Source organism: Podarcis filfolensis (assembly GCF_964270895.1).
Source record: "Podarcis filfolensis genome assembly, chromosome: 6".
In the NCBI taxonomy this organism is placed as follows: domain Eukaryota; kingdom Metazoa; phylum Chordata; class Lepidosauria; order Squamata; family Lacertidae; genus Podarcis; species Podarcis filfolensis.
Genome location: NC_139609.1, coordinates 77,131,887 through 77,154,876, shown reverse-complemented (window position 1 = coordinate 77,154,876; position 22,990 = coordinate 77,131,887). Strand labels below are relative to the sequence as shown.

The 22,990-nt window shown below is 46.8% G+C and overlaps 1 protein-coding gene across 5 annotated transcripts in view; it reads right to left on the bottom strand.

Moving 5' to 3' along the window:
• The window catches only part of KCNS1 (potassium voltage-gated channel modifier subfamily S member 1), a 71,541-nt gene that overhangs the window by 41,116 nt on the left and 7,435 nt on the right, over window positions 1-22,990 (bottom strand). For 2 of the 5 annotated variants that reach the window (XR_014549187.1, XR_014549188.1), the window contains exons 1-3: window positions 22,205-22,305; window positions 16,950-17,031; window positions 3,351-4,343 (exon numbers count right to left, since the gene is read on the bottom strand). Coding sequence is in view for 3 of the 5 variants with exons in the window: in XM_083618869.1 (XP_083474995.1) it covers window positions 3,351-4,316 (966 nt within the window). In the remaining 2 variants the exon portion in view is untranslated. Of the gene's footprint in view, window positions 1-3,350; window positions 4,344-16,949; window positions 17,032-22,204; window positions 22,926-22,990 lie in introns of those variants that run through there. The other 3 variants (XM_083618869.1, XM_083618871.1, XM_083618870.1) reach the window with 3 other exon arrangements.

Genomic DNA, 22,990 nt, shown 5'->3' with positions numbered 1-22,990 from the left:
GCAGTTGAAGATCCTTAAAATGAGACCCCATGGAGGGAATGAGGGGAAGTCTTGCGATTCGGAGAATCTCTCTATACAGATATGTTTTTACTGTATAGAGTGTTTATTTGTACTTTGTATTTGTAAAACCAATAAAAATTATTAAAGAAAAAAAGCCTGGGTTAGAGGAGACTGAGAGGAGATTTGATAGCCATCTTCAAATATCTCAAGGGCATCACATGGAAGATGGAGCAAGACTGTTTCCTTCTGCTCCTGAAGGTAAGACTAGAACCAATGGCTTCAAGTTACAACAAAGGAGATTCTGATTGAACATCAGGAAGAACTTTCTGACAGTAAGAACTGTTTGACAGTGGAACCGATTCTCTAGGGAGGTTGTGGGCTCTCCTTCCTTGGAGGTTTTTAAGCAGAGGTTGGATGGCCACGTGTCATGGATGCTTTAGCTGAGAGTTCTGTATTGCATGGGGTCAGACTAGATAAGTTTGACATCAATACCAGGAAAGGTCCTGGAACAGATAATTCAACCGTCGGGTCTGCAAGCACTTAAAAAAGAATGCTGTGATTACTAAGACCCAGCCTGGATTTCTCAAAAACAAGTTATGCCAGACAAATCTCATTTCTTTTTTTGACAGTGTTATAAGCTTGGTGGATCAGGGGAACTCTGTGAACATAGTGTCTCTTGATTTCAGTAAGGCTTTTGACAAAGTCCCCCATGATATTCTTGCAAGGAAGCTGGTAAAATGTGGGCTTCTAAGCGCACCCCGGGCTTCGGGCAGATATCGGGCAGCCCCACAAGCTCAGGGGACAGCGGGGAGGCGGAGCGCCGCCATCCCGCTATTCCCCGACCTGGTTTGGAGGCTGGCGGCGGGGAGAAGCTTGCTTCTCCCCATCGCCAGCCCCACAAGCTCGGGGGACAGCGGGGAGGTGGAGCGCCGTCATCCCGCTATTCCCCGACCTGGTTTGGAGGCTGGCGGTGGGGAGAAGCAAGCTTCTCCCCACCACCAGCCCCACAAGCTCGGGGGACAGCGGGGCAAGCCGCTGCCCCACGGAGGCTAGGGAGGCTGTCCCTGAAGGCAGAAGAGGGAGACGGAGTGCTCCGTCTCCCTCTTCTAGCTTGGGGATGGCTGCGGGGGGGGGGGGGAAATAAAATTTTTTTCCTCGATTTCTCCCCCAAAAAACTAGGTGCGCCCTATGGGCCGGTGCGCCCTATGGGGCGAAAAATATGATACTTCAGTCTGCGAATTGGCACTTTTACAAGTGCCACATAATGTTCCTTCCTGATCCTTCAGTGTGGCAGCACTTAAGCTATGGAACTCCCTTCCCATTTATATTAACAGGGCACCTTCACTGTACTGCTTTCAGCACCTGCTAAAAACTTTTTGGTGTAAGCAAGCATACCCAGATACCCATTTGACACATATTTTTATATGTAATCCTATTTTACAATGCATGTTTCTAAAAGAGCTTACTTCATACATTTTGCGGGGGAGGAATAAGTAAACTTGTTTTTAGCATGATTGTATTGGTCATTTTAATGGATATTTTATGCAAACAGTTTAGAGGTTTCGATGATTAAGTGGTATAGATAAAGCCTGCTGAATAAATACATACATATCCCTTGGCCCTATGCTTGGTGAGGTCACTTTTGGGCCACTTCCTGCAAGGCTGAAACTGAACGATTCATCTTCTTACAGATGGAGAGTCTTGCCTGTTCTCATTATAATATGAGAGGCCCTTTGAGAACCAGAGTAGAAAACCCCAGCAGAACCCACAGATAAACACCCGCTACACTACAGGAGATCCCATCTCTGCTCAGACAGCCAGCCAGTCATGCAGATGCAGCCAGCCAGCCTGAAAACTCCTTCTGGTGTCAGACAAATGCCAGCTCTTGCAGGTCACCCTAAGGCTGGCTGGCAGGAGGATCACAAATTATAAAGAGCTATGCTCCACTGAGCAAGGAAAACATCCTAGGGTATCGCCTGGAAATTTCAAGGAGTTTGCAATTAGGCCAGATGGTTTAGGACAGCAGACACAGTATTTTTCCTCCTTTCCAAAATCCAAATTTTGCACCAGAGAAGTAAATGTCTGAACGTAAGGAATAGGATCAAGAAAAAATAATAATACTTGGATATGTGTTACTTAGTTCAAAGGCTTTGAAACCACCTCTGTGAAACATCAGGAGGCTTTGCAGGACACAGAAGCCCAGCCTTGTCTATTTACACTTATTTATCTAACAGACTTACTAGCCACATTTTGAAATGCAGTATTTTGCTAAGGCAGCATATGGTGTCTGATAAAAACAGTTATTAAACACATGTAGAGCATTAAAACAGTAAAAGCGACAGATCAGCAGCACACAGGAAGCACACAATCTATTCCCAACTGAAAGATGTGGGGATTTCTTATGGGGTGGAGTTCCATAAGTGTGGGGCTGCCACCGAAAAGTTTCTGAGTCCTAGCCTAGCCTTCCTTCTTGACTGACATACAAGCAAGGTCTCGCCAGCTGCTTTTAGTGCTCTGGCAGGTTCATATAGGTACTGGAAGCCTTTTAAGCAACTGGGCCTCCAATTGTTCAAAGTGGGACATGGGTCTAAACCACTGAGCCTCTTGGGCTTGCTGATCGGAAGGTCTGTGGTTCGAATCCACGCAACAGGGTGAGCTCCCGTTTCTCTGTCCCAGCTCCTGCCAACCTAGCAGTTTTAAAGCATACCAGTGCAAGTAGATAAATAGGTACCACTGTAACAGGAAGGTAAATGGCATTTCCGTGCGCTCTGGCTTCCATCACGGTGTTCCGTTGCACCAGAAACGGCTTAGTCATGCTCGCCACTTGACCCGGAAAGCTGTCTGTAGACAAACGCCAGCACCCTCAGCCTGAAGCGAGATGAGTGCTGCACCCCATAGCTGGCTTTGACTGGACTTAACCATCCAGGGCTCCTTTACCTTATCTTTACTTTTTACCTGTTTAGAGTTTTAAAGGTCAGGACCAACACTTGGGATGGGATTTGACTAACCAGGCCCGTCAACAGAAGCCTTGAAAAAGGACTTCCACATGTTCATTGCAGCTTTCCCCTCGCTCCTTCTCCATCTGCCGTGCTGGGGGTGGGGTCCAAAGAATTTCAGAACAGCGCATGGGCAGAGAAAGGGGTGGTTTATCCATAATGACCATGGAGAGAAAGATAACCCTCCCCCCCCCCACTTTCTCAGTAAGAATCCCATTGTGCCCATTAATTCTTCAAGGAAAACACAGAACAAGATATGCAGCTGCATACTATGAATTAAAACCAATGTCCAGTTTGGGCCCCAAGAACCTTCAACATCCCAGGAAGCCAAAGCCACTCCCATGGCAGGCTTACCTTCAAGGTGGCTCCTAAGGACCTCAGGCCCGTTGAATGCCTGGCCAGCTTCAGCACCCGGAATATCCTCATGAGGCGAAACACCTGCACCACCTTGCTCACGTTGCCCAGCTCTGAGTCGCTCCCTGCGGTCACTTCCACCAGAAGGCTGAAGTAGAAAGGCAGCACTGAGACTATGTCAATCAGGTTCAAGGGGTGCTTGAAGAACTTCCTCAAGTTTGGCGCCAGCAGCAAACGGGCCGTCACTTCAAAGGTGAACCAGGAGATGCAAAAGTACTCCAGGTTCTCCAGCACCGTGTCGTCCTTCAGGATGCCTTCCTCGTCGGGCTCCTGGTACTCCGGCATGCTGTGGATGCACATGCTCGCGATGGAGGCCAACACAACGCTGATGGACACAAAGCTGAAGAGCTTGCTTGGGATGGAGTAGCCCGGGTTCTCCATGGTGAGCCAGAGGCGCTTGCGCACATTACCGCAGCGCAGGGTGCTGTAGCGAAGCAGGTCGTGGTTGAAATCTGAGATCTCGTCCGGAGACATGTCCACACTGCTGACCTCGCTTTCTTCATCCCAGTTGTGGTGGCGGCTCTCCAGCTTCCGCTCATGGTAGCGGTAGCTGCAGCAGGAGTCCAGGAAGAATTCGTTGATGCCCCAGTACTCAATCTCTTGGCAAAAGGAGAAGACGCACAGCTCGTCCATCACATGCAGCTTGCCCGTCTGGTAGAAGTGGAGCACATAAAGGAAGAAGCCAGGGTTGCGGTCAAAGTAGAATTCCCGGGCACTCACGTCATAGTCGTCGCACAGCTGCAAGATGGACTCTTCTGAGTCGCAGGAGAGCAAGCGCCCAAGGCGAGTGTCGGGGAACTTGGAGAGGGCGCTCGAGCTCAGCCTTCTTCTCAGCCCCCCAACGTTGATGTTGATGACCTCATCCTCAAAATTGGGATCCCAATAGTTTAAGGTCTTGTTGACCATGATCAGCAGAGCTGGGGCTAATTTGGCCTATATACAAGACAGTCAGAGAGAGAGAGAGAGAGAGATATTTTATACAAGACACTGAGTTTCTGCTCGAGTACAGCAGCAATCTAAAGCATATTTTGTAGTGAGTTAGAATACCCCATGCCTTGTTTGTTTTAGCAATTTGCCCTAGGTCAAGGGAGGAGAACCTGTTGCACTCTGATGGCCACTGACTTTAGGCAAGTCAGTTTGTGAAATTCATTAAAAACCTGTTTCGCCTTTGTCTTCCCTCCTTGATTCTCATTCTTATTAGTTAGCTTAAACGTAACTTCAGACTTTACTGTCCCATTTCTTGGGGATAGGAATGATTGATGTTCTCCACTTGGTTCACATAAAACATGAGCCCTCTCAATGTCTTCATGGATATGCCGTGCGTATTGGGGGTGCTGACACATGCCCACTGCCCCTGCCCCCAGAGTGGTCATGCATGCTAGGCACCCACTCCACCCCTATCTTTCCATATTGAACTAGATGTGCTTAGAAGCCTCCTTCACACCTTCCTGGTCAATTCCAGAAGGTTGAGGGTGCAGCGGACAGAGACAGGAAAGTTGACAGCAGGGTCTCCTCACCTTAAACACCTTGGATGGAAGTCAATGGTCCACTCTTCCAATTATTCCATCTGCCCATGCCTAGCAGCTTGCCAGACGGAACGATCCCACCCACATCCCCTGCACACTGTTCTGTGAGTTCTCCTGACTTCCCCAAACCAATCTTGAGGGGGGGCAGTGGGAGGAAAGGAGAGGAGAGAGGAGAGGAGAGGGAGCCCTGTTGTGCAACCAGAAGTTCTTGAGCAGGGCTTCCATTGACAGAGCTTCAGGTCCACATACATTCTTCTGAATACATGAATAAGACAATAGTCTAGCTATTACAAACATATAAATAATGCCTTCCAATTCATTGGCAGACACCTTGCAAACCGTAAGAAGAAGAGTATCAAGTCCAACTCCAGCTTATTGTGTCCTATTTGCTTTATCTTACCCCTTATCTTTAACCAATAGTCTCTTGCTTTGGACAATTTCTCCACACACAGATATAGTTTCTGCCATCCTTTCGATATTTCCAGCGTACCCTGGTAAATGTACCGCATTATTTGGCAACGTGTCATCATTTCAATACCATTCTCTTGCTAATTCATTTACGGAGAGAAATAAATTGCTCTCAGGCACCAGGTACTCACAGCAGGTATCGAACAGTAAGGAAATGCCTAAGTCATGTTCCCATTCCATCATCTATTGCTTAACTTGTTCTTCCTCACACACACAAAAACACCTAAGATGATTTTATAAATCTTTGACAGAATGTGTGTTGCATTTTCAATCTGATGGCATTTTCCCCTCTCCTGAAAATCAGTACATTCCTGCAACTGGGATCCATTTCAATATAGTTTCTAAGGCAAACTACTTCACTCAGTGCATACCGTTTTTAACAAACTGCTTTGAGATAACAAAATGTCACAGTCAAGTGGTTGTTATCCTGCATTTTCCACTGTGGTTTTCTGTTCACCGGGGGAAAGGGCTGCAGGTCAGTGGTAGAGCATCTACTTTTCATGGAGAAGGTCCCAGGATCAGTCTCTGGTATCTCTGGGAATGCCCTATATGAAATTCTGGAGAGCCTCTTCCAATCAGTGTAGATAATGCAAACCAAGATGGACCAATGGTCTGACAGCTCCCTCCCATGTCACTCTTCTTACTGTGAAAAGTCGGGGTTGTTGTTGTTGGGGAGAGCAGACTTCTGGCCCCAGAGTGCTATTTAGTCATTGCTATTTATTGCGATGTGGGACGCGGATGGCGCTGTGGGTTAAACCACAGAACCTAGGACTTGCCGATCAGAAGGTCGGCAGTTCAAATCCCCGTGATGGGGTGAGGTCCCGTTGCTTGGTCCCTGCTCCTGCCAACCTAGCAGTTCGAAAGCACGTCAAAGTGCAAGTAGATAAATAGGTACCACTCCAGCGGGAAGGTAAACGGCGTTTCCGTGCGCTGCTCTGGTTCACCAGAAGCAGCTTAGTCATGCTGGCCACATGACCCGGAAGCTGTCTGTGGACAAACGCCAGCTCCCTCAGCCTATAGAGCAAGATGAGCGTGCAACCCCAGAGTCGGTCACGACTGGACCTAATGGTCAGGGGTCCCTTTACCTTTACCTTATTTATTGCGATGCACCCTCATGCACTATGATAAGTTCTAAGATGCCCTCTTGTTGCATTAAGACCAATGAGAGAAATGTGCAAAAGTGTGGCAGTCTGGAAGCATCTCAACTATTCAAACCAAGATGAAAAATCCGTTTCTATGGTACATGCGCCATTCATCTGTATGCCCAAACCAGATGACCTCGCCCAAGAGAGGGGAGGCTGTGTAACGTGCCAACAACTATAGCTTTGAACATGTACTGAATTTCTCGTGGATGGAAACAGTCTGTAGCTCACATCATCCAACACATTGTCTTTGTCATCAGGCAGCACTAACTCAAACAGGTTCCGATAAGCAAAGTCAAAACTGAGCCTTCTCATCCGTCAAACTCCAGCTCTGTATTCAAAATAGCAGCTCCTAAACTGAGCAAAGTACAAGCAATTTTGTCTGCAAAGGAGGTGGCAAAACTCGACGCAGCAGGCAAAGGATGACTCACCCGCAAAGTAAGCGGCAACCCAGAATCACCTCACCGTAAGCTGTGCTGAGCCACCCCTCCAGATGGTATTTTGCACAGTCAAGGGGAGCAGAGAAGAAAACATTCCTTCTGTGATGCCACCCATCCTTTGGAGAACATCTATGGAATCAAACAGGCTCAGCACAAGATGAGCGTTGACTGGGACAGCCATTTCTCCCCCTCTCCACCACCAGTTACTCAGCTTTTATGTGAAGAAAACAGGCGTCTGCCTACATAGCAAGAAGGAGAATCATTTACACCATTGCTCACCTTCATCCTAATGACAACCTGACTCATCCAGAGACCAGACAATGCAAGGAAACCTGGTCCCTCAAATTCCACAATATGCACATTCTAGCTTGCTTCTCACAGCATGTAGAATTCTCAAAGCACGTCGCATTAGCAAGTAACAATATTGTGACAGATACAGGACAGAATGGTCCGTAAGTTGTTTTAAACTGTTTTTAATACTGTGTTTTAATGTGATAGCCTGCCTTGGGACCCTAGGTCAAAAAGCAGGTAATAAATTAGAAATAACAGCAACAGCAACAACAGTGGTGAGCAGAGTCAAAGTAAATGTACACATATCCCGTTCAATTCCATCCATGCACAAAACCCATTCAAACACAAACACACAAACTTTCCCTGCAGCCCGTACAGAAATAGATTGAGCAGGCAAAGTCTATTTATTTTTTTTAAGGAATATTTATTAAGATTTTACAAAGACAAATATACAAAAACACATAATAAAAAAAATAAAAAATAAGTAAACATACAAAAAAAAGAAAAATTAAAAACAATTATTTTTCATACCTTAAAACTCATTTGCTTGTTTCTTTGACTTCCTCACACCTCCCCTTCTTGTATTCCCATTTAAATAATCAAATCAGCAAATCCTTACCCTCTTTCATTCATCTTATCTATAACTTAACATTTTATAACTCAGTATTTTCATCCATTATCAATTCATTTTTGCATATTCTTATTAACTTTGTTGCTAAACCCTTCTTCCATATTCTTAAAGCATTACAGCTGGAAACCACTTAATTTCTATCCAACATCATTCTATCATTCATTAATTTTACAATATTTCTGTAGATAGTCTTTAAATTTCTTCCAATCTTCTTCCACCGTCTCTTCTCCCTGGTCTCGGATTCTGCCAGTCATTTCTGCCAATCCCATATAGTCCATCACCTGAGCAGGCAAAGTCTAAGTTACTAGCGCAGATCACAACAATATCAAAATTCAATATCAAAATCAGTTAAACCAGTTCACAAACAGAAGCACAGGGCAGGATACATATATACACACTTATACAAATACCCATACATACATATATGAGATATGTGAAAAGGCTATTGTAAAGAGGTGCAATTTTGGCATACAACAAAGGCTACACAATTAGGGTGTCAGATACACCTTTGTGGAGATGGAATTCCATAGGCTTTTCTGCCTCCCCATACTTCCAAGGGTGGTAGAATTACCTAGAGAGCCCCCCCTCTGTTAAAGACCCAAGAGGGTTTCTGGGAAGAAAGTGGTCTTTCAAATATTCTTAAATTCTGGGCTGTCACCTGCAATAAAGTTACTGTATTAGAAGCTGTTCCAAACTCTTCTTTCAACTCCTTGGACAGAAGAGTACCCCTGAAAGAACTAAAGGTAAAAACCAAAATACAACAGAGAAAACCAGTATCTACTGTTAATGTCCTGAATTCATTACAGAAAAGAACTTGCACTAGATTTGTTGGGGTTGTTCCCAGTTCTACAAAAAACCCACAACCCTCTGCTTCTTCCAGGTTTCTCTGCTTGCTTCAAGATTAAGCTCAGAGGATGGAAGTTCCAACTCCTACAGCAGACCTGCCCAAACTCATGAAAATGCTGCCTTTTCAACAACTGTTATGTTGTTGGAAAGGGGTCATAGTTCAGTAGCAGAATACGTACTTTCCATAGAGAAGGTTTCTGGAGCAAACCCGGGAACTTCCAGCTAAAAGTAGAAGGGAGAAGGTAACAAGAAAGACATTGGCCTGAGACCCAGTGTAGGAAACTACATTATACACAGTCAGATCACTGGTTCATCTAGCTCAGTACTGTCTACACGGACTGGCAGCAGCTCCCCAAGGTTTCAGGCACAGCACGCTTCCAGCCCTAACTGGAGATGCTGAAGATTGAACCTGAGACTCTCTACATGCCAAGCAAATTATCTTCCACTGAGCTACAGCCCTTCATCTAAGGAGAGACAGTGTCACTGAGAGTAAACTGCGCTGAACTAGATGAAGAGAAAGTCTTGAGTTGGTGTAAGGTCGTTTCTTCAGTTGTGTTGCTGTTATCTCAGAGAAGCTGTTTGCATGTGACCAAAAAGAAAAAAGAAAAAGAAAAGATTCCAACCACAGCGATTTAAGTAGGGAAAGGCAGCTAGGATAACTCCACAGTCCTTCTAGTCTGGACATGGTTGGCACTGAGGTCAAAACAACCAAGCCTCTTGGGCTTGCTGATTGGAAGGTTGGCGGTTTGAATCCCCACGACGGAGTGAGCTCCCGTTGCTCTGTCCCAGCTCCTGCCAACCTAGCAGTTCGAAAGCACACCAGTGCAAGTAGATAAATAGGTACCACTGTGGCAGGAAGGTAAACAGTGTTTCTGTGCGCTCTGGTTTCCGTCACGGTGTTCCGTTGCGCCAGAAGCGGCTTAGTCATGCTGGCCACATGACCTGGAAAGCTGTCTGCGGACAAACGCCTGTTCCCTCAGCCTGAAAAGTGAGATGAGCACCACAACCCCATAGTCGCTTTTGACTGGACTTAACCGTCCAGGAATCCTTTACCTTTACCTTTCTAGTCTGGTGAAAGGCACTGAATGTTCCCTAGGCAGGATAATGCACTGCAGGCTCACTTCAAGGATGGGCTAAGAAATCCAGCTGGGACAACGCTGCAACATTATTCTGGGCCAAGAATCTGTCTGATCTCTCATTCACTCTCACATTCAACGTGCAATAAAAGGTTGCAGTGCATCCTAGCCCTTAAATGGTCTGTCCAGAGCAACAGCCAGCTATGGATGCAAGCTGAAATGAGCTCAAGCAGCTCCTGTCTCCCTCCTTACCATTTTTCTTTTTTTTCCAATTTGCCCCAATTAACTAAGCATGCTCAGTTCTCATTGGGCTGTGTTTTTTGGGGGGGGGAGTTGGTGTTTTTTTTACTGCATTAGACTTGCTTTCTGTTCTTTAAGATTGCACTCCAAGCATGCCAATTCCACCCTCTCACCTCACAGAGGGTCTATTTTGATCCTATCTCTGTCGGCACTCAGCACCTGCACTCCCTGTTACAGGGATTGATTTTTGTTTGTGCCACTAAAAATGTAACAAATCTGTGGCAAACTGGTATCTGAACACCCGTTAGTAACACACATTGGGTAGAGAACTGGCCCTGGCTGTGGCTCCTGGTGAGAGTACACTAATGAAGATTTTGTTGTTTAGTCATTTAGTCGTGTCCGGCTCTTCGTGACCCCATGGACCAGAGCACGCCAGGCACTCCTGTCCTCCATTGCCTCCCACAGTTTGGTCAAACTCATGTTGGTAGCTTCGAGAACACTGTCCAACCATCTCATCCTCTGTCATCCTCTTCTCCTTGTGCCCTCAATCTTTTCCAACATCAGGGTCTTTTCCAGGGAGTCTTCTCTTCTCATGAGGTGGCCAAAGTATTGGAGCCTCAGCTTCACGATCTGTACTTCCAGTGAGCACTCAGGGCTGATTTCCTTCAGAATGGATAGGTTTGATCTTCTTGCAGTCCATGGGACTCTCAAGAGTCTCCTCCAGCCCCATAATTCAAAAGCATCAATTCTTCAGCGATCAGCCTTCTTTATGGTCCAGCTCTCACTTCCATACATCACTACTGGGAAAACCATAACTCTAACTATACAGATTTTTGTCGGCAAGGTGATGTCTCTGCTGTTTAAGATGCTGTCTAGGTTTGTCATCACTTTTCTCCCAAGAAGCAGGCGTCTTTTAATTTCATGGCTGCTGTCACCATCTGCAGTGATTATGAAGCCCAAGAAGGTAAAATTTCTCACTGCCTCCATTTCTTCCCTGCCTATTTGCCAGGAGGTGATGGGACCAGTGGCCATGATCTTCGTTTTTTTGATGTTGAGCTTCAGACCATATTTTGCGCTCTCCTCTTTCACCCTCAGTAAAAGGTTCTTTAATTCCTCCTCACTTTCTGCTGTCAAAGTTCTGTCATCTGCATATCTGAGATTGTTGATATTTCTTCCAGCAATCTTAATTCTGGCTTGGGATTCATCCAGTCCAGCCTTTCGCATGATGTATTCTGCATATAAGTTAAATAAGCAGGGAGACAATATACAGCCTTGTCGTACTCCATTCCAGTGCAAACGGGTTAAAAAAATAAAGCAATACTGTCATTGCAGTAGGGGAGCAAGGGGGCTCACCTCCAAATATATATATATTTGCAAGGCTGCTCCGGTATGTGCTCATTTTTGCAAGCACCCACAGCCAAAGCACCTGCATTTGTTTTACTCTTTATTCAATGGGCCTTACTCCCAAGAAAGCATCCACAGGACTGAAGCCCAGTTTAGATCATGAAGTGTGTGTATACACAAGGAAATCTTCCTTCTTCCTAACAAATGTCTTCTTGTGTGGCCAAAAACGGGAGGTTTCCACTGTTGATTTCCTCAAAAACCAATGGTACCCTTTTAAAAAAATGCAGCAGTGGTAGGAGCCTAGGAAGGGTCAAAGTTCAGTGGTAGAGACCATCTAGTTTTCACTAGGTCTGAAACCCTGGATTATCCTGAGCTAGATGGATCAGATGTCTGACAAAGGCGGTTTCCTATGAGGAGATCCACGAGTTTGTTTAGTATGGGAAGACTCTCCCTGCTCAAAAATTCCTTCAGACATCCAGTTTAATATTGCTCAGCTCAGTGGCTTCAAAGCAACGCTGCTGATACTTTTGCGATGCAGCGCTTCTGCCACAGCAACCCACCAACTCTGTGTGAAGGGCATCGGCTGGGATCAAGCAATATCTGTTAATTATTAAGCATCTGAGAAGGGAGCCCCTCTCCTTCAACTGGGAAGAGAGCGGTGGCATTATCATGGCTGCGCAACTGAATTTTCCAAAAGATACATTCTTGCTGTGACTTATGCACCTTCGCTGGTACTGCTCCCCACCAAGTTAGACAACAGTGTCACCAAGGGCTTCTGAATTAGAAAAAAAAGTGGCCAGCACCTTTCTTACTAAAGAGAAGAGACACGGGTGGCGCTGTGGTTTAAACCACAGAGCCTAGGGCTTGCCGATCAGAAGGTCGGTGGTTCGAATCCCCACGACGGGGTGAGCTCCCATTGCTCGGTCCCTGCTCCTGCCCACCTAGCAGTTCGAAAGCATGCCAAAGTGCAAGTAGATAAATAGGTACCTCTCTGGCAGGAAGGTAAACGGCATTTCTGTGCGCTGCTCTGGTTCGCCAGAAGTGGCTTAGTCATGCTGGCCACATGACCCGGAAGCTGTCTGCGGACAAACACCGGCTCCCTCAGCCTATAGAGCGAGATGAGCACCGCAACCCCAGAGTTGTCTGTGACTGGACCTAATGGTCAGGGGTACCTTTACCTTTACTAAAGAGAATGAGGACCAAAAGCTCCAAAGACCCCACTATGATCTTGCTAAGGAAGGGAGTTGACCAATAAAATGGCATAGCGGTAAAGGATTAAAGCACCCTCTCCCCAAAAGACATTGAACTAAGTGGAAATTGCCCCCCCCTCCACTGCTGCTTTTAAGTTTTAAAAAGACACTGAGAAATTACCACATTCCCATTCATGTGGCTTGGCCAAGTTCTGGTGAAAGAAGCCTTCGTTCATACAAAGCTTTTGCAAGGATGCTCGAAAGCATTCAAAGAGGCAGCTGGGTTACACTCTCAAAACAACATCCTCCCAAATTCAAAATAAAATAAAATAAATAAAAATACTCTTTATGTTGGGGGCAGGTAGCCTTGCTTAAAAAAAAAAATCTAAAGGAACATTTGCTGCTGGAACTATCCTGCTAAGGGAGAGCAGAATCTGTGACGTATTAAAACAATTAGATTAAATCATCACAGGCTGTCACATAGGCAGCAGAGAAACTTGTTGATGGATGTGAGGAACATTGCAGGGACTGTCCATAAGAGGTCTTGCAGCAGCACAACAGCAACAAGGGCTCGAGAAAGAGCTGCCGTTTCCCAAAAAACACAATGTCTTAACAGTTTCAAGAGTGCCGGGAAATCATGCTCTCCATCCGGAAGATTTCTGCTTTAGAAAAAGGATGCCTGGCTCCCGAACAAATAAGCAACATCCATCACCAGGCAGAGCCCAATTGAAGGCTTCTTTAGTTGTAGCTAAAGAGGTTTCCTTCCATCGCTTCTTGAAGCTATAGAACGCCATGGTGCTTATTCCGGCTGGTGAAAAGGTCCTTCACTGTTCTCCTTGGAAGTGGCAGTCTTGAAGCCCACTTCTATACTCAGGAGCACAATGCCCTGGGTGTCTACTTAAAAGTAAGTCCAATTGAGTTCAATGGGGGCTTACTCCCAGGTAAGGTGCTAGGGTCTACACTGCTAGATTGAGCAAAGTGCATTCTGGATTAACAGATTAGCAGATGTATTTCCATCATGGCTACCTCTGATTAGAATTCCCAGAAGAAATCCCAGCTGGTTCTGATGGGATTACGCTCAAATAACCCAATAGAGGGGATTCATTCCTAGTATGGCAGACCCAACACAGCTACTGTTCTGGGAAGCAAATAAAAACAATCCCTTTATGATGCTAGCTTGCCACACATATACAGAGCAGAAGCCTACTATTTTGTCTTCAGATGGGAGGGGGGAGAGGCCATACAACCTGCAGAAAAAGAAAGAAAAGAAAACCACCCACTTACATTTATCAAATAAAATATTGCCCCTTCTAATTATTCAGAAAATAGAGAGGGGTAGAACCAGTTTTGAAAAACCAGGAACTGTAAGGAGATGATTAATAAGGAGGAAGAAATACTGATTAGACAGATTGATGGGGCAGCTTCAGGAGACACCAAAAGCCACAAGAAACAAGGCTGCACGTGGGCCAGAGTTTCCCACATGTGAAATTTAGGATTGAATTATCGGCATGTAGTCCATAAACATGGCTTGATATGGACAGCAAAACCGTTAAAACAAACAAAAAACATATCAAAAACTGAGTCTTAAGCCCATGATGTTGCATGTGCCTTCTTGTCATTTTTGTCTTGGGTCCCATCTGCATTGTACATTTAAAGCAGTATCATACCAATTTAAACATTCGGGCTTCCCTCAAAGAATCTGAAACTCCCACCTCATGGTTACAATTCCCAAAGTTCCTTGGGAAGAGGGATTGATTGAATGTTCTGCCACTTTGGGAACTGCAGCCCTGTGAGGAATATACTCCTAGCACCCTTAATGAACTACATTTCCTAGGATTCTTGGGGTCGGGGGCCATGCCTATTTGACGTGGCATAATAGTTTTCAATGTGTGGCACAAAAGGGTCTTAGATCACTTTCCATTTTGGTTTCATTAGGTGTGAACAAAGTGCTTGGAAGAGGTCCTTAATCTGATTCTGAATCTGCTCTCCATTCTGGCCAGTAAAATCCAGAAAGAATTTGGGCTAGTAACTTCAGGAAGACACTCCTATATTTGGGTTCTCCTTCAGCAGTTAATTACCTACCACATGGTCCTTGAAGAAAGAAAAGAACGTTGATGACTCAGAAAATTACTTGTCTGTGTCTAATTTCCATTTGTGGAAAAGGTAACCAAGCATCTAGGCACCTGTAGTGTGGGTCTTTATCTTCTCCTGTATTCAGGATGGGGCAGACATCTGCCATGTAACGTGGTAGTCACTAGCTTAGATCACAGAATTGTAAAGTTGGAAGGGACCCCAAAGGCTTAAACATTTTTCATGAAGCCACTTGTAATTACCTGGATGTTGTCTCAAACAGTTTTGTGGATTGTGAGTGGGGAGTTTGCAAACCATTCAAGATTGAAATTAGGAGGAATGGGGAAGATTGAGGATACAGTACATTTGCAGAGGCAATCCTTTCTTTGTTCAAACAGATCAGTTACAGTGACAGAACTGCAGACCTTGCTTGAAGCAGAGGTCCTGGAATCACAATTCCAATGGACAAATCACCGGCAATTACATCCTTGAACTTCACTTGTTTATATGTTTTTAAATGGTTATCAACATATAAAGGGCAGACTTCCAAATTCTGTGCTGGTCTAGCAACACGGCTGATGTATGCGATCAGCCTCTGAGCTTAATTGCACTATTCATTTTTCTACACAGACTCCTTCTGTAGGAGCAAAGCAAGACGATCGTTTCTGCAAGAACAAACAAAGCAGCAATATTGCTATTTGATTAACTTTTGCATGGACCATGTTCTCATTGAAGCAAACATTAATAATTGGATTTCTTTCCCCTCCCCTTAAAAAATGGTAATTTCAACCTTACAGGCACAGGAATTTGCTAGTGGGACAATGAAGAACCAAACCTGTATGCCAAAGCCATGATTGTCAAATTGACAATTTCTCCTGATTTTCAATGCATCAGACGATATTTAAATAGTATCATCCTGGAACTAACTTTACAAAGAAGCATATCCAAGCATATCCATATCCAACTCTTCCCCCAAGAGAGATGGGAGTCTTAATTTAGTCACGGGAAGGGAAAGGAAGAGAGCAGAGAAGACAGACAAGGAATGAAAGTGATTAAACGTAGCTGTATCCACTTAGCTAACCTTCAGATGTTGCTTGACTACTACAACAACAACCATCATTCCTGAATAGTGACCAACAGGCTAGGACTTAGGCTATGTTTCTGTTGTGAAGTTGTAGTTGAGCCAAAGCTTTGCAGAGGAAGTGATGCAATGTAAGAGGGAGACCTAAGCATAAAAGGGAGCAAGGGCAAAAAGACAGAGTATTTTAAAAGGGCCAAAGTTCAAGTGGGTTGAAGGAATTTCAGCATAGGTCTCTTGCATGTGGTTCTCACTGGTGATCTGTCTATTAGATGGATGGAGAACCTGCTGGACTCCCAACAGCCCCAGCCAGTATGGCTAATGGTCAGGAATTATGGGAGTTGTGGTCCATCAACATCTGGAAAACTGCTTGTTCTCCATCCCAGGTCTAGAGCATCAAGTGTATCATGAACCATTTTCAAATTCATGTTTGGCTGGAGTCCAGAAGCTGGAGGGCAGATTGTTTTGGCCTAGCTCTAGGGTTTTAAAACTGACCAGCCGGAGAGATCTAAAGAAGCTCATTGAGATAAAAAAAATAGTCTTTGATTCACATGTAAAAGTAGGCACCAAGGAGACTATGTGTACTGACCTCTTTTAGGAAGCTGTTCTAGATATTGGGTACCACCACTACAAAGTTATCATCCATGTCTCCACCTGCTGTACCTTTGACACCAGGGAGTTTAACTGAGGGCCTCTTGATGCAGAATAAGGTAGATTCAAACAGAGGGAGGCAATTGAGATTCTAGTGCCAGGCCATTTAGAGCTGCAAAGGTCAAAACCAGCCCCTTGAACTGAGTCTGGAAGCAGAATGGTATCCAGCACAGCTGGCGAAAGATTGATAAAATATGATCCAGTAGAGCAGCTCCAGTCAGGATCCTGCCAGCTGCATTGAGTCAATGGAAGTTTCCAGAGTCTTCAAGGACAGTTCCACATACAGCACACTGCAGGAAGCTAGCCTGGAGGTATCATGAACACACAGAACTAAGGCCAGATGTGCTTTTGCCAGTATAGCTGGCATAAAATATCAAGTTGGTAAAACACGCTCCTGGCCACAATTCTGCTTAAGCAGCAGATCCTAATCCAGGGATACTCCCCAAACTGCAAACCTGCTGCATTTTGTGTAGGAAAGGGCAGAGAGAGGAGAGTGTGATCCTGTCTGAAACATATTGACCACTAGAACCCCCAAACCAACAGTACCTCCGTCTTGCGTGGTTAAGCTTCAGTTTGACCTCATCCAATCCAAAGATGACACCAGTTCAGGGCTTCTAATCTTGCCTCCCTAGGATCAGAAGATGTAAACAAGAGATGTTGCTCAGCGCCATCTGCAAGCAGATGATGTCCTAGCCTGGTCCAAATCCCTGAATGGCCTCTCCCAGCAGATCCACATATGTTAAGGGAACAGGAAACAAGATGGAACCTTGTAGTACCACATTTCCTAAATGCAGTCTCCCACCACCACTTTCTGGGACTGACACATCAGGAGAGGATGGAGCCACTACACCCCACCAAGGTGATTCAGAAGGGTACAATAGTTGATGGTATCATAAGCCACAGAGAGGTGGACCTTTGTTGATGGGTTCCCACCAGCACTTTCAGTTCCAAAAGAAGGCTTGGAACTTGATTGGAAAAGAATATTCTGATTCAAGAAACCTTGAAACTGCTTCACACACTCAAGCACTTTGCCCGATGAAGCACAATAGATCTCATACAGGGTGAAAGCTGTTCAAACTGGCACGATAAAGTTGTGAGGTTGTTGTTTCCCCCCTAATACACTCAATACCCTTCCACCAGCTGTCGCCAACCTGGTGCCCTCCAGATGTTTTTCCAAAGCTTCCAGAAGACACCAGGTTACCAAAGCCTGACTTGAAGTGTTGCCATGATCTCACCTTCCGTCAGTGAGACATGTACCCGTTTTATAACACAGCTGCGCAGCCTCAGCCTGGCTAACTAATGAAGGATGGGAATAAGCTGTCCACATCCTCCTGGGAAGAACCTACGGAAGAAATATGATAAATGACTTGCTATGGAAATACATTTTTGAAGTGTACTTCTGAAGCGCACGCATACTTCCTCATGTTTTGCAGGAGGAGGAGGCAAAGACTCAGGGTGCTCCATGGAAGCCAGAAACGCCACAGCTCAGCTAGTTATGGGAAGCTCACCTCTGCTGAAATGAATCAGCAATTGTGATTTGCAGTGCATTCATTCATTACAAGAAGGGCAACCTGTTTTCTAAGCCAGGTAATTATGAGTTTCAGCAACATCTCTCTAGCCATGAGATCAAGGGAATGCGGTCAAAGGAGGACCATGACTGATGTTTTCCCTTAGTGAACCAGTAGGGAAATCCTGTGCTTGGGAGGTCACCTTCATCCTTATATTCCTGGCCAATTTTGTGGGTTTCCACTTCTTCATGTTCATAAAATATTCTTTTGATGGGGAGGGGAACAGCAGTAAGTTCTGTGGTCTGCTTAATCTTTTTTTAAATCCCTTTAACACACCACATGCATGCCGAAGTTCTTCACTAGCACTGCCACCAACAATACCAGTTCCTCCTACCTCTGAGAACATCAGGTCCCCATCATCTAAGCCACATGCTGCTGCTTTGCCTCCAAAAACCTTTTAAATGCTAGAAAGTGTGGCTCCCAGTCCTGCCAGACTAAACATTTCTGCTGCACATCTCTCCTTTCCCACTGATCAAAGGACACCACATATTCATAAGAAGAACCCTAAAAGCCCATCCAGTTAAGCATTTTGTTCCACAGAGACCAGGCATATGCCTCCTGGAAACCCTAAGAGGAGCGTGTTGTTGTTCTCTGGCAAATGGTATTCCACATCCCTTTGTGGCTTGCAAACAATGGTAAATTGCCAACTACATCCTCTTCTCAATCCTGAGCACTTGAATTGCTGTTTCAAGTGAGGTGCAGGAGAGGATTAATAGAACACCCTTTCTGCTTTAGTAAAAGCCTCATTTCCTAGTTCTGAGGCTGGTGCAATTCAGAGATCTTCAAATATGTTCATCAGTAGCAATCGCAAGCTTGATTCTAGAGACCAACAGGCAAAGATCTAGTGTTATTCCGCTAAAGAATGAACTGGTTTTCAAAAAGTCACTAACAGCAAAGGGAAGATATCGTATTTTTCGCTCTATAAGACGCACTTTTCCCCTCCTAAAAAGTTAGGGAAAATGTGTGTGCGTCTTATGGAGCGAATGCAGGCTGCGCAGCTTTCGCTGAAGCCAGCAGAGCAAGAGGGATTGGTGCACACCAATCCCTCTTGCTCTCCTGGCTTCGCTTCGCTGGAGAGGCGCTGCGCAGCTTTCTCTCTCTGTTCAGCGCCCCTTCAGCGAAGCGGGAGGAGAAATGGAAGGGGCTCCACTTCTCCTGCCGCTTCGCTGAAGGGGTGCTGCGCAGAGAGGGAAAGCTGTGCAGCGCCCCTTCAGCGAAGTGGCATGAGAAATGGAGCCCCTTCCGTTTCTCCTCTTGCTTTGCTGGAGAGACGCTGAGCAGAGAGGGCAAGAATAATTTTTTTCTTGTTCTCCTCTAAAACTAGGTGCGTCTTATGGTCGGGTGCGTTTTATAGAACGAAAAACACGGTGAGTGTGAGAGTGTATCGGTCTCAAGGGCTGACTAGAATGGGGTACACATGCCAGTCACCCACCAGTTCCCCTTTAAGCCCCCCACTTTTCACTTTACATGAGGGATGCAGTGTAACATGCCTCTAGGGGTCAGGAGGCCATCACTAGAAACAGTGACTGGCCACCAAGCCCAGCCCAAATGTTTGCACTCCTGTCTCAATAACTGGTTTGCACAGATTGCCTTGAGCCACATTGGAGATCTCACCCCAAGGGCCTCATGAAGACCCCAAGCCCAGCAGCCAACAGCCCCGAGCTAGAGCAATCAGACCACTTTATGAAGCAGATTAGAGGAGACCAGGAGGAACGAGAGACCAGGAAACACGTTTCTTGCATTTTAATGTCACTCCCAAGGACAGGTAAAGCTGCTACCAGACAGCATCTGATGAACCAGAGTTCTTTACGTCAAACACCACTCCAGACACAGCTGGCTCCCAGGTGTTTCGGGCGGACACGCAGTTACGCAGTTCTTTTGGGGGAGGGAAAAAAGAACATTAAAGGTACACACACAAAAACACACAGCTGCTGGAAGATCAGCGCAGGGACTGGGCCAAGATGGGTCTTCTTAATCCTTGCATACTATTTTCCTGCTGCAATCCCCTTTTACCACACACCACCCTTCCCTCACAGCAGGGTGCAGATGAGACAGAAGCAACAAGGTGTTCCTTCTGCACGCTTCGCCGCAACAACAAGCAACTGAGTCATGCATATAGATTAAAATGCACTCAGTATACCTACAGCTTCGTCCTTCTCTGCACCACAGATGAGCCATCTGAATCTTTCCCCCTTCTCACCACTCGGGCAACCGTGTGATACTTGGACACAGGTACGAAGGGAACGCAGGGAAGACTTATAGAAAACCCCTTTTTGTAGTGGGAGGCTGCCTGCGCAGGACGTTCTTTCAGTACATCTATTTCAGTCCATTGGCACAAAAGAGAACCCAGGAAATAGGACCTGGAAACACATGCATGAGGTTTTTCCCTCATGGTCTCATGTGCCAATGCTGCAAACGCCACAGTGCATCTACGCAGGCCATCTTTTGCCAGTCTGGCGCTTGCTGGGACTGATGGGAGCTGTCGCCGCAAACATCTGGAGGGCTCTAGGTTGCAGAAAGGTGGCCCAGGCCATGGGGAATCTATTTGGGTTGTTCAAGGGCACCAGTGACGTTGGAGATGAGGATGCACTGAAAATCAATACGGAAGATACCGCAAAAGCCACACGTGCTCCAATATCACTACTTGTCCCAAACCCTCATCAGTGAAGGTCATGGCTTGAGGAAGGATTTCAGCATTCACTCCCCACAGCCAAGCCCAATGTCCCATCGCTTGGATTGCTTCTCAGCAGCAGCCTCACGCAGAATGCTGTTGCAGAGAGCATCTTCTAACCAGCCACTGCCAAAGCCTCCTGGACTTCCACTTTGATAGATACCAACAAGGGGATGAGAGAATTATGTGTACAAAACATGAGGATGCTTTCTGGACCATGTGAATGGGACCACCTGAAGCCACAGGCAACAAACAGACCTTATTAGATGCTCATCCCACTTTTCATCTTAAAGAGCTCAAGGTTCTCTACATTTAACCCTCACAACAGTCCTGAGAGGTATGTTAAGGGGCAAGGATGGCAATTGGCCCAGGGTTGCCCAATGAGCTTCATGGACAGACATGGAGCTGAACGCAGACCTCCCAGATTCCTGTACCAGCAATCACATCATATTTGTCGTCCACTGGGAATCTAGTTTTTCCCAGCTGGCCCTGCACCAATGCCTTCTAATAGCCAATAAAGGCCCTGAGTTGGCCACTACATTTAGGAGAGGAAGGGGCAGTGCCAAGTTGATTGCCAAGGAAGGGCACAGGAGGCTTGACCTTTGCCTGCTTGCGGATTCCCTACAGGGATTAAACTTCTGCCAACTAGTTGCATGGAGCCTCTCACTTTGTGGCAGGCCATTCCCTCCCTCCACAACCTTAAAAGTTTGCCGAAGGCCCCCCCCCCCCAGGAGAAAAAGCAGGTGATCCTGGGATCAGATGGGAGAGAGAGATTAAGCAAATCATCTCCAGTGGTCAGTCCCAAAATGAGATCTCCAGGGGTGCAGACCTGCTTGGACGCAAAGCTGTCTGACTTGGGAGCTTCACCTCCCTAATACCAGGTGGTGAGTAGTCTAGCTGCAGTAAAAAAATCACTTTGTGTGTGCTCAGGGACACTCACTTTTGTCAGTTTCATCTCACCTTACTACAGCACTATTTGCCACTAGGAAAGCTCCGGCAAGATCAGACCCTAATGAAAGCACACACTAGCCTGCAAATCCCATCTCGGGACTCTAAATCCACCTAGATGTGAGAGATGCTTCTCCCCGCCCTCGCTAAGGAGGAACACTCTGCACATGCTCAACAACACTCTTTTCATAAAGACCCTTCAACTTGTACCAGACGGATTGAGCCCTGGCGTTAAAATTGGGTTATTGAGGTGGGGGCGTGCTACTGAGCCTTGGCTCAAATCAATCTCGGGAAGGGGGCGAAAAAAGGCGCTGAGCTAGATAGACCACCTTCGCGTCCCCTCTGGACGAACGAGCTTCACTTGGGCGTGGGGCAGAGACTCAGCCTCGGGGGCACCACGCCCAGCACGAGAAAGACCCAGCCTTCAACCTCAGACCCAATTACATGGGAGTAAACATCACTGACCAATAGCACTTTCTTCCGAGCAACCATGCCCAGGATCGCGCCATTGCAAGACCGATCCTTCCACCCTCCGCCCTTAACGGCAGCTATTATTATTAATTAAATTTCTACACCGCCCTCCCCCCGAAGATCCCAGCTAGCGTCCCACCTACCTCTCCGCACAGGTGCCCGCAGGGAGCCGCGGGTGCGTGCCTCTCCCGGGCACAGCCGTTCAGCCGCTGCGCCCTGGCCAGGGGCTCCGGGCAGAGTTGGGCGCGCACATGCCTGGAGGGGGAGGCGCCGCCCGCGATCTGGCCCCGCGCTCCAGCTGAGCCATGTGCGGCTGGGCTGGAGGCGCCCGATCTCCTCTCCTTCCCTCCTCCCGGATCCGGAGCGGAGAGAGCCAGCCCTTTAGCGCCGCCGCCGCTGCTGCCCCGCGCCCTCCTCTTCTCGGCGCCCGGGGCGCCTCCAGCCGCTGCGCGCTGCGCCGCGCCAGGCGATCCAAAAGGGACACCTCCCAAGCGCCGGCGGCTGTACGCCGAAAGTTGCCATTCTGCGCCTTTTTGAAGCTCAGTTCGCCACGCCGCCGACGGCCGCCAGGCGAGACAGCCCGCCTGCTAGGCACCGTCCACAAATTCGCGCTCTGTTTCTCAGAGGGAGAAAGAGGCAAACAAGCGCAGGGATAAGGGATCGCGCCGAGCCTGGTCTTGGAGGCTCCTCCTAGCCCTCTCCCGAGTGGAGAGGCCTGCAACCGAAAGAGGCAGGCAGGCAGACTCAGGAGGGAGAAGCCTTCTCCGTGCTCCTTGGAGCCCTGCCTCCGCCGTCTAGCGCCGGGACCATTGGGAAGGCCGTTAATTAGGAGAGATGCGTGGCTGGGGAAGCCTCTGGGCAAACCGGGATGGGATTTGTGCGCCTAAGCGTAAATCAGAGGAAGCGGAGAAGAGAGCGGTTAGGGGAAT